At 51.8% G+C, this 15141-nt stretch overlaps 2 protein-coding genes across 2 annotated transcripts; both read left to right on the forward strand.

The window, feature by feature from the left end:
* Window positions 1-1971: 1971 nt before the first annotated feature.
* LOC308667843 (borealin-like) lies at window positions 1972-6757 on the forward strand. The gene is made up of 6 exons (XM_081327374.1): window positions 1972-2229; window positions 3589-3668; window positions 4728-4826; window positions 4924-5050; window positions 5296-5382; window positions 6026-6757. The coding sequence occupies exons 1-6, from the start codon at window positions 2011-2013 to the stop codon at window positions 6068-6070; spliced, it is 657 nt and encodes a 218-aa protein (XP_081183500.1). The 5' UTR covers window positions 1972-2010; the 3' UTR covers window positions 6071-6757.
* LOC308668025 (olfactory receptor 51H1-like) lies at window positions 6070-14443 on the forward strand (the record flags this gene model as incomplete). The annotated part of the gene is given in 5 exon segments (XM_081327685.1): window positions 6070-6152; window positions 6327-6576; window positions 10225-10330; window positions 13454-14418; window positions 14420-14443. Coding segments are annotated over 5 exon segments (1428 nt in total).
* Between the last annotated feature and the right edge of the window lie 698 nt (window positions 14444-15141).

The following is a 15141-nucleotide window of genomic DNA, read 5'->3' on the forward strand; positions in this document are numbered from 1 at the left end:
AGAACTATGGAGTTGGAAGTGATCATGAGAGTCGTCTACCATGTTGTGTGCTAGAAATCCAATTTAACTTCCACAAGAGGTGTCCGTCCAACCTCTTCTCAAAGAGGTCCCACAACGTGGCTAGGTCATATCTGCCTGCAATCGTCTTTTTCTTAAGACTCAGCATTGTCTATTATTCCTTCGTTTTGTTCCCACAGGGCATATCTGCGTGATCCTTCTAGTATCTTTGCTGCCCTTCCCTGAACGTCTTCTAATCACTCAACATCCCTCTGGAAACAGGACGCCCAGAACTACACAGGGTACTTCCCTGGTGGTCTCTCCCATACAAAAAAGGGGCTTTGAGGGTCTCTGATCTGAGGCTTCTTCTGACAGACCTCAGAACTACAGTGGCTGACGTGGCCGGCTCAAGGTCAGTTTGTTGTCAACCACCGTATCCATGTCATTCTTTAATGCAAGGTTACCAAGCTATAACAGCTCATTTGTTTGTTATCCCTGCTATATCTTTCTTCCCCAGATTTAATGCTTTATTTTCCTCGCTGTTGAAAGACATCTGGTTCCTCTTGGCCAGCCTCTGCAGTTTCAACCGTCCAGGTTAAATTCAGTCATCCTCAACCTTTTCCCCAACCTCACTATTTGACATCATCCACAAATCTGACGAGAAGCCCCTCAACCCCATCATCCTGGTCACTAATAAAAATGTTAAATAATGCGGCTTCCAAGAGGCATCACCGTGGTATCCCACGAGTTGCTGCCACCGATCACCGTGTACCGTCTCAGGTTTAGTCACCATTTCCACAAAAAAGGCCCGAGGAAGGCGGGAGGTTCCCCCCTGAGGGGGGAGGAGGGAATGGATGTCTCCCTCCTGATCTGAGTGTAATCTGGGGCTCCTGAAGTCCCTCTTGCTCAAAGCCTTCCATGGACTCAGAAGAGGTGGGGGCATCAACAGATCTCCAGATGCTGGGCCAAGGCCCCTCTCTCTCCTCTGGCTAGGACTCTCCAAAAGACTTTCCCACTTAATTTAATTTAATTTTAATTCCATTTATATCCCGCCCTTCTCCGAAGACTCAGGGCGGCTTACAAGCTTAGCAGTAGCAGTAGCACTTGGGCTTGGGGCTGCCCTACTGGACTCCCCCATCGCTCCTTGTCCTCCCTGAAGGAGTCTCCGCTTTCTTCCTCCTGAAGCAGAACTTCTGGGGAGACCCCCCTGCCTGGCCCCCGCCTGGCCCTCCCTCCTCCCTCCCTGGACTCAGCCCCTCCCACTTTTACCCACCCCTCCATGCTTTTTGTAGCACCTCATAAGTTATTGGTCCCAAGTGGGATCTGGTGGGTCAAGGGGGATCTTCTCTAAGCTATTGTCCTCCAGGTGTCTTCTCTCCAATAAACATTCTTTGAAAAAATGATTCCCTGAGTTTTGCTTTGGATTGTACTCAGAGCTGTTGGCATCCTTGTTTAATACCATTGAATCTGTGAATCTTGTGAACATTAAAGCAGTGAGACCTTGAAGATCAACCCCATTTTAAGTCGTTTATTATTCATTTAGCGTACGGTGATGTTACATTAGCCAGGAGACAACCATGCTAATGCAGAGTAATAGCTTGATTGCCTGCTATTCAAGCATGTGCATTTCCCAATGTGCACCACAGGGGGCGAGCTAGCTCCACACCAGAGAAAAAGACTGTCGTCTGGGGTCTTCTCCCTCCACTGAAGTTGCCTTGTCAATGGGCATTTCACCCGGGAACGTCCAGCGCCAGCCAGCTGGGTTCTGACCACCTGCACGGAGGCAGCTGGCTCGTCTTCCCACCTGGCATGTTCCTTCAGATGATGGATGGCGCCTTTTTGACTCTGAGCATGGACAGTTGAGGTTGGGAAGGACCCACAGAAACATTTGGGCTTCCTCCTGACATGCTGCCTTTCATTTCTGGTTGGATTTTGACCCTGAGAAAATCCAGAAAGAGGGGACCACGAGTCGTAAAAGAGCCAAGGTTGCCTACCCCTGCCCTAGAAGCTGTGATGGAGCCAGCTGAGAAGCGAGCATTTCCCAGCTGCCCCCACCAGCCCGCCTGTCTCGCCCCCTTCCTCCAAGAGTTTGTGTTCCCCTCCCCCCCCATAGCCAAGCAGGACATTGAGACCATCGACGAAGAAATGGAGACGTCTCTGCTGCCTGCGGTCAAGAAGTCCAGGCAGGAGGACCAGGCTGATCTGGACGTGGCACACCAGAAGGCAGGGAAGGTACAAGTTCGCGGCTCCCCTCCGGACCCCTGCCTGCCGAGCGCTTTCTCTGTCTTAAGGAAGCAGGCAGCCCTCGGGGGGGGGGCTGCACCCGAAGCCCAGAAGGTTCTGTCTGAGAACGGGTCTTTCTCTGCCAAGTCCCAGCAATAGGACGTTAATGGGTAACAAGACAGCAGAAGGATGAAAAATGAACGGTTGCAGGATTGGGGTATGGCTATTCTAGAGAAGAGAAGGACCAGGGGGGACACGATAGCAGCCTTCCAGTATCTCAGGGGCTTCCCCAAAGAAGAGGGAGTCAAGCTATTCCCCAAAGCGCCCGAAGAAGGCAGGACAAGAAGCAACGGAGGGAAACTAACCAAAGAGAGGAGCAACCTGGCACTAAGGAGGGATTTCCCTGACAGTTAGAACAATTTATTTATTTATTTATTTATTTATTTTATTACATTTATATACCGCCCTTTCCCAGAGGACTCAGGGCGGTTTACAGGGTAATTAAAAACCAAAAATACAAAAGTTAAAAACCAAGTTTAAAAAAGATTAAATTTATCCCTGTATAAATAAAACCCCAATTAAAATAAATTAATCCTCAGCCTGGGCCAGAGAGCTCGAAGAGCCAGGTCTTCAGGCCCCGGTGGAATGAACGGAGGTCGGGGGCAGTCCTCAGCTCCACTGGCAGCTGGTTCCAAAGGGCAGGCGCCCCCACTGAGAAAGCCCTATCCCTGGGTGTTACCCGCCGGCAATCTCTTACCGGTGGCACCCTGAGAAGACCCTCCCTATGGGAGCGCACTGGACGAAGGGAACTTGATGCCGGCAGCAGGTGTTCCCTCAGATATCCCGGACCCAAGCCATGTAGGGCTTTATAGGTCATCACCAGCACCTTGAATTTCACCCGGAGGGCAACCGGAAGCCAATGCAGCTCGCGGAGTAGAGGTGTTACATGGGAGTATCGGGAGACCCCCATCACAACTCGCGCAGCCGCATTCTGCACCAGTTGAAGCCTCCGAGTGGTCCTCAAGGGCAGCCCCATGTAGAGAGCATTGCAGTAGTCCAAACGGGAGGTCACGAGCGCATGAGTGACTACGTAGGGCATCTCGGTCCAATTAGCCAGTGGAACAACCTGCCTCCAGAAGTTGTGGGTTTTCGAGAATTGCTTGGACAACCACTTGTCTGAAATGGTATGGATGGTGTCTCCTGCCTGAGCAGGGGGCTGGACTAGAGGACCTCCCGCTCTATTCCGAATGAATGAACTGGGCGGGCGGATGGACCGGTGACCTACGGCCTCAAAAGAGGTTGGGGCTTGGCACAGCAAAGGGCCTGTGGCCGAAGGCGGGCAGAGTCACACCCCCTTCTGCCTTCCAGGCGCAGACCACCAGCAAAGGGCCTCCGAATTCCAAGAGGACCCGGCCCCCTTCAACCCGATCCAAGCATTTCTCTAAAAGGTAACGGGCAGTCAGCAACCCAGCTGGGGAATCCACAGAACGACCCTGAGCTAAAAATACTCTCCTCTGTAGGAGACTGAAGCAGGTTGAAGCAAGCCCTGCGAACGGAGGTGAAGGAGACGCCGGGTGGGTTGTCCTTCAGGGAGACCCCTGAGGGGGGACACCACGGCGCTTTGGAAACTCCTCCAGAGGAGATCTGGGGGTCCTGGAAGACCACAGGGGTGCAGTGTGCTGCAGCTGCCTAAAAAGCCAGCGCGCTCCTGGGCTGCGTGAGAGAGGAATAGGGGAAGGGCTACTGCTGCTTTACACTGCCCTGGTCAGACTCCCCCCCCCCCCCGAGATGGGGTGCTGGTCTCCACAACACGAAAAGGCTGAGGAGCTGGCGAGAGGGCAGGGCAGGACAAGGGGGGTGGGGAGGGCCTCGGAGGCGAAATCCCAGGAAAAGGAACTCCAGGCTCAAAGGAGGGGACGCGATAGCAGGAAGGGGCGAGGGAGCTTGTAAGGCCTGGGAAGCTGAAGGCATATGGACTTCAACTCCCAGAGTTCCCCAGCCAGCCACCACAACTGCAGCAGTTCCGGTGGCCACGCTTGGACACCCAGAGACCCAGGCTGGGATCGGAGAGGAATTTCCCGTCTCTGGAGCCCTTGTGCAAGGGAGCAGCGCCTCCTCCATCCCTGGAGGTTTTCCAGAAGAGTTTGGGCAGGCATTTCTCTGCAGTGGGCAGAGCAGAGTCGGGAGAGAAGACCCCCCCCACCGCCCCCCAAGGTGCCTCCCGGCACTAAGATGCCTGCCGTGGTCTCTTTTCTTCCAGAGGGGAGGACGAAATTTGTCATTTAAATCACAGGAGTCCCGTTCATGAGACTAGCGGTCTAGGGAGGTGGGGGGCTTATCTTCCCTGGCTTGTCCCTCGAGGTGCCGTAATTGGAATGGCGTGCTGAGCAAGGGGGTGGTCTTGATGCCCTCAAGGTCCCTTCAGGCCAGGAATTCCAGTCTAGAGCTCTGGCCGCCGGCTTGAAGTCCCAAATGGGCCACTGACGGCTGCTGCTGTGGTATTTTAGCAGGCTCACCAAAGTGAACCCCGTCACTCCGGCCGGCCAAGGGAACCCCACAAAAGCTGCCACTCCTCTGCTCACACCTGCTGGGAAGTTTGACTCCAGGTGAGCCCCTCTGCAGGCAGGCCTCCGGTGCGGGGCTGGGGGAAGCTCTGGGGAGGGCTGGCCGCCTGACCGACCACCTGTCGGCTTCTGCCCGCAGTGTTTTCAAGACGCCCGGCCTGCGGGCCCCTGCCGCCCACGAGCGGGTCTTCAGCATCTCGGCGAACGGCAGCCCCCTGGCAGACAGGAGCGAGGTCTTCCTCACGGTGCCCCTGGGCGGAGGAGAGGTAAGGGTCTGCGGGCGCTTGCAGGGGGGGAGGGGGCAGCGTGGAAGCCACCTTTGCCCTCTCGCCTCTCTCCAGGATGGGGGCTTCTCTTTCTCAACACAGAGGTGGCAGCTTCAAGTGGGCACGGGCCGGGGGTCCTTGTGGCTCCTGCATTCATTGTGGGGGGGGTGGGTTGGTGGGCTTGTTTCACCCCCAGGAAAGCCTGGGTCCCACTCCAGACTAACGGCCCTTTCTCCTCTGCACAGAACATGCGGATCAGGGCCAGCGAGCTCTCAGAGAAGGACCTGAGAGGGCTGAACGCCCAGGCCCTGGGCAGCGTGAAGAAGCTGTCGGTGGGTCTGGCTCTTTCTCTGTTCTTCCTGGGGGGCCGGCGGCCTCCCCCTGTCTGGGCTCCTTGGAGCCTGGTCCGGGTCGACCAGCCTTCCCGAATGCCGGGGGTCCCCCTGGAGAGACAGTTGGCCTCCCCATGCCCAAGCACCCCCTGACTCCGGACAGCCAGCCCTCCTGCAGAGGCAAAAACCTCCACGAAGCCATGAAATAACAGCACAAAATAAAAGGGGGCAGGCAAGGCCGCCAGCTCGGCCACAGGGACCGGCAGGGCTGGGGCCGGCTCCACTTCGGGGCCCCCGGAGAGGCTGGGAAGGAATCGGGTGCGAGGCAGAGGCGGAGCCTGCAGGGCTAGAAAAGGCCTCTGCGGGTTGGCAGGTGGGGGGCAGCTCTGCTGGGGGGGGGAAGGGGAGGAGGCCTTTGCTGGGACGTCTCCTCCCTGAGTGGGCCCAGGCTGCGTCCCCCCCCCCTGCACAGCTTTCCATCCTGAGCGGGGGTGGGGGAGCTCTCCATCCTGGCCCCTCCCGGGAGGAGTCAGCAAGGGGAGAGCTCCTTTCAGCCCTGCGGGGGGGGGGGGGAAGGCCATCTGGGCTATTTCCTCTGGGGGGGGTCCCTTCTGACCACCGGCCTCGGTTCCTCTCCTTCCAGAGTCAACTGTCGCACCTCTGCAGCCGAGTGGGCAGCCATAAGTGATGGCGCCTTCGGCCAGCCAGTTCAGCCGCTCCAGTTCTGGGCCGGGAGAGGGAAGACGGACGTCCTCCGGAGGCTGCGGGAGGTGGGGGGGGGCAGGAGCCCCACCTCCCAGGGTTCCCGTGTACTCTCTCTCCGTGTTGCTCTCTCTGGGGCGCCCCCTCCCCATTTCCCAGGGCGTACATTGTGTCTGGGGCAGGGAAGGCAAGCAGTTTCCTTGCTGGTCCTGCCTCTCCCCAGTTCCTTCTCACCGTGCCAGATCTGCCGCCGGCTGGCCAGAGCTGCTCTCCGTTATCCAGGGTTGTCCTGGCCGCTGCCAGGAGGCTGACCGGCCTCGCCCTTTTGCGCCCAAAGGGCTGCTCCTGCTGTGCCACCCACCGGACGCCAGTCTCCCTCCTCTGGCGGCCTCGGGTCCCCCAGCCGGCCCCAGGGCGCCTCCCGCTCACCTCGCTTGCCGCTGTGTGGCCCCGGGGAGAGCCAGCCTCGGCCCTTCACAGCCTGGGGGGTGGGTGGGAGGAGCAGAACCCCCCTGGACGAATGCCGGCTGCTTTCCTCCACCCAGGGAATCTTTCCTTCCTTTCCAAGCCTTTTTGTTGTGGCTTTGTGTTTACCCTCTTCCATTAGGCACAATGGCGCCATTTCCTTAACAGTTTTGCATTTAATAATAATAAAGTTTGTTGTCTTCTTCAAGGTCCGCATGGCTTCTTGGGACGTCCCCTCCCGCCCCTCCCCACCTCAGCCCATTCCATCCCTGCCCCAGAACGGGGGTGTGTGCTACTTCTGCCCCCCTCCCCAGTGCCAGGGCGGAAGACCAACCTCCTGGAAAGCTGTGGTTGTGGGGTTGAAGGAGGCCTCTTATTTTTCCAAGAACTGCACAAGGCTTGCTTTTGGGGAGCTGGCGATAGACCGACACATCGGCCAGATTTTTACAGGTGGTCCTTGGCTTACAACCACAATGGAGCCCCAGATTTCTGTTGCTAAATGAGATAGTTGCTAAGTGAGTTTTGCCCCATTTTACGATCTTCCTTGCCACCGTTGTTAAGTGAATCGCTGAATTAGTAATGTGGTTGTTTCAAGCCGAAGGCAGAACTAAACAGTTGTGACTTACGACCATTTTTCACATCAGCACTGAAGATTTTCCCCAATTTGGGTCATGAAATTTATGACGGTCACCGTGTTCCGGGGTCATGTGACCGTCTTCTGTCAATGATAAGCAGTCAATGGGGAAGGCAGATTCACTTAACAACCCTGTTACTTAACAACTGCAGCGATTCACTTTAAAAAGGTGGCAGGAAAAGTTGTAAAACGGGGCAAAAGTCATAACAAATGCCTCGCTTTGCAACATAAATTTTGAGCCCAGTTGTGGTCGTAAGTCGCGGACCCCCCGTATCTTTGATCCTCTGCAAAGCCAGCATGTATCCTTTAGGAGGGTGGAGGATGGGTGGTGGTGTGATTTAAGGGGGTGCTTGACCGGCCGTCGGGCCAGGCTTGGCTATTATGGGCCATGTGGACCAGGCTTGGCCCTTCACTGCCAGGAGGATCAGTCCCCACCTGCCCTGCAGCCGGTTGCTCCCCTTTCCCCCCCAAAATGGAGGGTTGGTCGGCTCCAGACATTGCCCAGAGAGGCCCATCGGCAGAGGCTGCAAGTGGAGAGGCAGGAAGGGGTCCCGGTTGCTGCCTGCAGAGGTGGGAACTGTGCAGATCCCCGATGGGCGGCTTGACCGGGGACAGCCAGCGGCCGCCAGCCTCAACTGAGTCCTCCGTGCGAGGCACGTGGAAGGAAGGAAGGGCAGACGGGAGACATTGGCAGGCCCGGAGCTTCCTCATCCTGGCAAGGGAGAGGTCCGTCTTGCCCTGCTTTGCCCAGGCCCTGCCCTCCTCCTGCCCTCAGTGCCCAGTTGTCCACCCCAGGCTGTAAGGGAGACGGGGACCAGCGGCTCCCAACCTTTTCTATACCCCGCAGCCCTGGAACACTTCTCGCACCCCTTGCAGAAGTTTGAAATAACGGCAACAAATTATGCGTACACTATAATTTTGAAAACCCAGGTTTTTGCACCCCCTGGAATATCGTTTCGTACCCCGGGGGGGCAGGCAAGCACCCCTGGTTAGGAGCCCCTGATGTAGAGACCCCAGAAGGGCTTCGGTCCAGATGGCCGGTCAGCTACAAATCCTCCTGCAGAGACGGAGAGAGCTGAGCAGACCGGTTTGTGTGTGTGTGGGGGGAGGGATGCCATAGATTCCTTACAGGTACTTGCAAGAAGCCACACACAAGAGCATCCAGGCATGTTCTCCGGTATTCAAGAATGGCAATTTTGCTGCTGATGCACTTTGGGCCCATCACCAGGAGACGGGGAGTTCTAGTCCCGCCTTAGGCTTGAAAGCCGACTGTAGTGGGTTAAGTTAATAGGCAAGAAGCGACACGGCGTCAAAGCATCTCCTTATTGTCTCAAGAAAACAACTGCCCAGCTACAGGTAATGGCCGGTGCTTATACCCATAAGCCCTCAGGTGTTCCTCCAATTACCCGCCTGAATTCTCCCACTCACAACCTTTGCACAACAAGAGTTCCTGCACGGGTGTTACACGTACATCCTGGAGGTGGCTGCTGCTTCCAGTTTTGGAATTGGAGGGGGGGTTGTGAAGTTGGGCTGCCTCCCTCCCAACTTGTGGGTGCTTCATCACTGGAGGCTTTTAAGAAGAGACTGGGCCTATCTGAAATGGTGTAGGGTTTCCTGCTTTAGGGGGGGGTTGACTAGAAGACCTCCAAGGCCCCTTCCAACTTTGTGATTCTGTTAAGAATTATGGAATATAATCTATAAAATTTACACCAAGCTAAAAGCGGTACAAAATATTCTATAGAGAGTATGCAATTCTATCAATAATAACAGATAAATCATAAAGTAATAAATGTTGGAAATCTCATGGAAGATTATTTTTATTGATCAGAAACCACATTCTTCTTCCTTTCTTTTTCTCTTTATTTTTTTCCACTTTTCTATTTTTATCTTTAACTTAAATTGGTTTTGTTTGTGATAAATGTTGCCCAATGTTGAAAGAAAAACACAATTCTGAAAATATCTGACAGTACGGTATATATTCACAATAGAAGTTTAACCAAATTTAAGCAAGAATGGTTGACTTCTAAGGGGCGCAAATGTTTATAAAACTGAATTAGTAGAAGCAGAAAGAGGAAGTCAGAAACTGCAAAGTCTTTCTTCTTTCCACCATTTTTTCTTTTTTAAATCTATTGGTACTTTAATTGCAGTCAAATTTGCTTTAACTTTTCTTTTTCAATATGCGTAAAAAATAGAATGCAACGGAGATCTTAATATTAAGTAACGAGCTTAAGATGTCAGCTTTATTGTGCTGTACAACAAATATTTAATGAAACTCGCAGCAGTTATTTAGAACAGGCAGGCCTCAGGTTATGACCATAATTGACCCCAAAATTTATGTTGTTAAGTGAGACATTTGTTAAGTGAATTTTTCCCCATTTTATGACTTTCCTTGCCACAGTTGTTAAATGAAGCATCGAGTTTGTTAAATTAGTAACATGGTTGCTAAGGGAATTTGAATTCCCCATGGACTTTGCTTCTCAGGTCACAAAAGGGGATCTCGCGGCCACAGCGCAACCGTCATAAATAGGAGCCAGTTGTCAGGCATCTGAATTTTGATCACGTGGCCGTGGGGGACCCTGCAACAGTCGTCAAGTGTGAAAAATTGTCACAAATCACTTTTTTCAATGCCTTTGTAACTTCCAACGGTTACTAAACAAAAAGTTCTAAGTTGAGGACTTCCTGCATTGCATTCAATTTTGACTGAAAAAAAAACCTTAATAATCCTGTTTTTATTAACTAAGATAGATAATCTTTTTTTTATTTGTATCCTGAATGGTTCAAACTGTTTACAGGGCTAACAATCTTTCCTCAACACATATATGGATAACCAGTGTTTCCAAACAATATAATGTACTACTTCCCTTTTATAACACTGCAGTATAAAAACTCTGCCGTCATGCTAAAGAAGACCCCTTTCCTGGCCCCGAGGCCCCCCTCTCCTGGAGCTGAGCCGCCACTGGGGGGGTCTAGAAGCCTCTCCCAGCTTCAGCCAAAGGAGCCAGCGGCCGCTGGGAGCCCCAATTCTCCCGTTGTTCTCCTAGGGGAGTCGTGCCCAGCCAGAAGAGGCCTCCTCGGAGCCAGGCGGGGAAAAGGCCGAAGCCTCCCGACTCCCTTTGGTCATTGGATCGATGAAGTTGCTCTCCCACTGTCAGTGATCCCTTGACGGTTCTCCTGTTTTACTTCTGAATGAATGGATGAACCTTTATTACCTAAGTACAACTTGTGTACAGTGAGATTGGCTGAGCCTCCCTTCGTGCCCCCCCACCACCACAACTCAGTGACAACAAACCCACCATCTTGTTACACCGTGTGAGCTAATGGCACCACACACCGGCCTCGCAAGTCAATCATACGTAGCGTTGTTTCCCGTTCAGGAGCCTGACAGCCCACGGATAGAAGCTGTTCCTTCAGCCTGTTGGTAGGGCTGGCTACGCTCCTCTATCTCCTACAGGATGGTAGGAGAGCCAAGAGGCACCCACCAGGGTGTTCAAATGCCTCTTCCTCCTCCTTCCCTTTTACTCCTTTCCCTTTTACTTACTCCAGCTCTATTCTATTCTGTTCTATTCTAATATTATTCTATTCTACATATTCTAACAAACCCCTCCATCTCTCTTGCCAGGGCAGGTCCAGGATGACTCCCCCCCTCGCTGAGAAGTTTTCCCTGAGAGCGAGTCCCTTCTGTTGCCAGCAGGGGGCACCAGAGGCCCTCCGGTTGTGGCTGCTGCTGCTGCTCTCCTGCCCGCCAAGCAGAATCAAAGCAAGTTTCACCAAAGAAACACCCATGTGTTAGGACTGCGCTGCTTCGCGTGGCAGGTCACATGGTTGGCCAAGATAGATTAGAAGAGGGGTGTTCAAACCTGGCCCTTTTATGACTTGTGAACTTCAACTCCCAGAATTCCTCAGCCAGGAATTCTTGAAGTCCACAAGTCATAAAAGGGTCAGGTTTGAGGACCCCTGGATTAGAATATCTCTGCAAATCATCAGTAGAATTCATATCCTCAATCATGGATTATTTCTTGATATCCACTTAATTTAAGTGTTTGACCTGTCCTCCTCAACCTACTGGCGGACTGAGCAGATCTGGGAATTGGTCCACACATCTTAAAGTTTGAAGGTAAAATCTGAGCAGTTTTTTAAGGTTTTAATGTCTGTTTTTCACCCAGGAGTGGGAGTTATTGCCACGCATTATCTCAATCTCGCGAACGGAGGCTGCATTAAATGCAGCCAATGAACAAAGCCAATTTGCAGGTGACCCAGAGAGGCCTCTAGACATTACAGGAGACAGGATGAGAAGTGAAAAATTGAAAATGTCTAGATCAGCTCAGGTTGTGGGCTGAAATATATAAGGTGGAATTCATTTATGATAGGTAGTAGGGAGAGAGAGAGAGAGAGAAAAGGAGAGAGAAAGAGAGAGGGGGAAGAGAAAGAAAGAAAGAAGAAAGAAAGAAAGAAAGAAAGAAAGAAAGAAAGAAAGAAAGAAAGAAAGAAAGAAAGAAAGAAAGAAAGAGGGAGAAAGAGAAAGAGAGAGAAAGGAGAGAAAGAGAGAGATAAAAGAGAAAGAGAGAAAAAGAAAGAAAAAGAAAGAGAGAGAAAAAGAGAGAGAGAGGGAAAGAAAGAAAGAAAGAAAAAGGGGGGGGGGAAGAAAAAATACGCCTCATAATTCTGGATGGCAACCAAAATGATAAAAACACAATAGGACCAATTCTAAAAGCCCCTTAAACCTTTCCTTAGCAAAATAAAGCAAGTGCTCGCATTCCGGATCCACCAACATCCCAGGACATCTGAAGGGCCAAGAGGGTCAGGGCTGTCGGCTGTTCAGAGGGAAGTTATTCTATCAGGCGGGTGCCACAAAAGAAAAGAAGCTCCTGCTGGATGCTTCAGCTTCGCCAAAGGAACCCAGAGCACGCCTGCCCTGCCTACAGGTCTGGTGGGGTGGGCAGAGACCAGAAGCCGCCTTGTGGGGCTGTAAAAGGGACACCAGCACCTCGAACTGCATCCAGAAGCCCACCGGGAGCCAGTGCAGCCACGGAGCAGTGAGTTAACGTAGGGATACCGTGGTGTGCCCAAAACTGTACAGGAGACTGTGTTGTAGACCAGGTGAAGCTTCTCAAGGCTATATGTCTACGGAGATTCTCAATCATCCGGGTCGTGGTTGTCCCAAAGGAGTTTTTTCCAAAAGGCAACCGGACTTTATTTTTTTCCTTGAAGACATATATTCCTTCTTATCCAGGAAGATTCCTGGATGAGAAGCGAAACGTCTTCAAGGAGAAAAATGAAGCAAGTCCCACCTTTGGGACTTCCAAATTCTCTTAATGAGCAGCCTTGTGTAGAGCCTGGGCTTTTGCATTTGGATAGGATAAAATGGAAGCAGGAGTCTGGGGGTGGGGGGAAGGTCCCTGTCTGGGCACTGGTCCATGTGAAAGAGATCTCGGTGCGTTTAGCCAAAGTTAAACATAACCCACCAGCATGACGCAGCTGCTAAACAGTCTAATGCTGTCTTTGGGTACATTAATAGGACATAAAGTTCAGACCGTAGGAAGTAATTGTCGTTCTCTACTCTGTGTGGGTCAGACCACACTTGCGGTCCTGCTTGGCTGCCCTTTTTGAACGGTGGCATCCAGGACAGATCACGTTTAGAGCCAGGCCAGCCAGCAAGAAGAGAACAATTCACCAGTGGAACACCTTGCCTGCAGAAGTTGTGGGTGCTCCATCACTGGAGGTTTTCAATAAAAGATTGGACAACTGATACGGTCTCCTGCTGAGCAGCGGGTTGGACTAGAAGACCCCCCCCAAGGTCCCTTCCAACCTGGTTGTTCTGACCTAAATGAGGGTCTGGAAACCAAGTCCTTATGAGGAGCAGCTAATGGATCTGGTATGTTTTCTCTACAGAGGAGAGCTATGGGATGGCAGTCTACAGACCCCCGATTGATTCCTAGCTAAAAGAGGAAGTCTTTAAACTCTGAGTCCAAACTCAAAGCCACCAGGAGTCCCAAAATGTTGAGGTCTCGAGGTTCCTCATGATGCCGAGAAGCAAGAAAAGGAACGGGAGTACATTTTAGAGTAAGAAGAGGACACACTGATGACATGGGAGGACACAACTGAACAAAGGATCAGGCTGAGCTCCATTCTTTAAATTGGTTTGTAAGCTCTCGTGTTCCAGCCTGCCTGAGTAAACTCAAACATTCACCTACTTCAAATGACTGCAGATATTTTCCAAAGTACATAACAGTCTTTATTCACCTCCGTGGCTTCCTAACGTGGCTGTATCAGGTGTTCCTGTAGGAAGCGCGCCAGCTGCCACAATGTTCAACGACAGCAGCCTGAACCGGCCAAGCTTTGTCCTGACTGGAATTCCTGGGGTGGAGAAGAATGCTTGGATGGCCTTCCTTCTGTTGCTGCTCTCCGTCTCCACACTGCTTGGAAACAGCCTCATTCTCTTTGTCATCAAGACCGACCGAAGCCTTCACGAACCCATGTACATCTTTCTTTCCATCCTGGCCTGCTCAGATCTGGGACTCTCCATGTCCACCTTCCCAACCACGCTGAGCGTTTACTGGTTTGACTCCAAGGACATCACATTTAATGCTTGCATCACCCAAATGTTCTTCATCCATGCCTTTCACTGGCTGGAGTCTGGCATTCTGGTGGCCACGGCCTTTGACCGCGTGGTTGCAATCCGTGAGCCACTGAGATACCGAACTCTCTTCCCGAACACCCTTGTGGCAAAAATAGGAGTGGCCGCTGCAGTTAGATGTATCTCTGTCTGCTTCCCGCTTCCCTTTCTGATTAAGCGTCTACATTTCTGCAAATCCAGGAGACTTTCTCACACCTACTGTCTCCATCCTGACGTAATGAAGCTGGCCTGTGCAGACATTAAGGTCAATATCTTGTATGGTTTGGTTGTTATCATTTTTACGTTGGGGTTTGATGTGGTCATCATCCTTGCCTCGTACGTTGTGATTTTGAAGACGGTTCTAGGCATGGCATCCCGCCAAGGGCGTCTCAAGGCCCTGAACACCCGTGTCTCCCACGTTTGTGCCATCCTCATTTTTTACATCCCCATGATCTGCGTCAGTTTGCTCCATCGGTACGGGAAGCACCAGCACTCTCTGGTCCACCTGCCGACGGCCAATATCTGCATTGTGGTCCCACCTCTCCTTAATCCCATCGTCTACGGCCTGAAGACCCAGCAGATTCGGCAGAGAATGTCCAACATTTTTACAAGGAAGAAAAGCAGGATTTCACGGTCGGAAATTCTGAGGGTCTGGATTGCCCTGACGCTGAAACTTTAAGGAAGAACAGAATACCAAACGAAGGGTTTCTAGAAAAGTCTATAGAAACTCGTCTGTCATAACTTTCCTACATGACAGACTGATGGAGAACTTAGCCCACCACGTTTGAGAAGGCCCTCCTGAAACTCGGTGTCCCCCCATCCCAGCTTTTGGGGAGTCAGGCTAGCCTTGAAAATACTCCTCTGGTTTGCTGTGGGATTCAATTGGGTCTTGTAGCCCCTTTGAGGCTGACTTAAGGTTTCAGTCGCCGCACTATAACTTTGGAAAAAGTGCAGAGAAGAGCAACTAAGATGATGAAATGCCTGGAGACTAAAACACATAAGGAACAGTTGCTGGAATTGGGTCTGTCTAGTTTAATTTAATTTAATTTAATTTAATTTATTAATATTTCTATACCGCCCTTCTCCCGAAGGACTCAGGGCGGTGTACAGGGCAAGAATAAAACACAGAGATTTACAAAAAATAAAAGATAATTAAATACATGCCCAATAAAAATACAATTAATACATGGTAAAAACCCCAATAAAAATAGTAAAAAGACCCCACTAATCCCCCCTCAGGCCAGGCCGGCTTGCTCGAACAAGTATGTTTTTAGCTCGCGGCGAAAGGAGCGAAGATCGGGTGCCGTCCGGAGCTCAACCGATAGCTGGTTCCATAGCTCCAGGG

The sequence above is a fragment of the Vipera berus genome (genome assembly GCF_964194415.1).
Source record: "Vipera berus genome assembly, chromosome: 4".
Lineage (NCBI taxonomy): Eukaryota > Metazoa > Chordata > Lepidosauria > Squamata > Viperidae > Vipera > Vipera berus.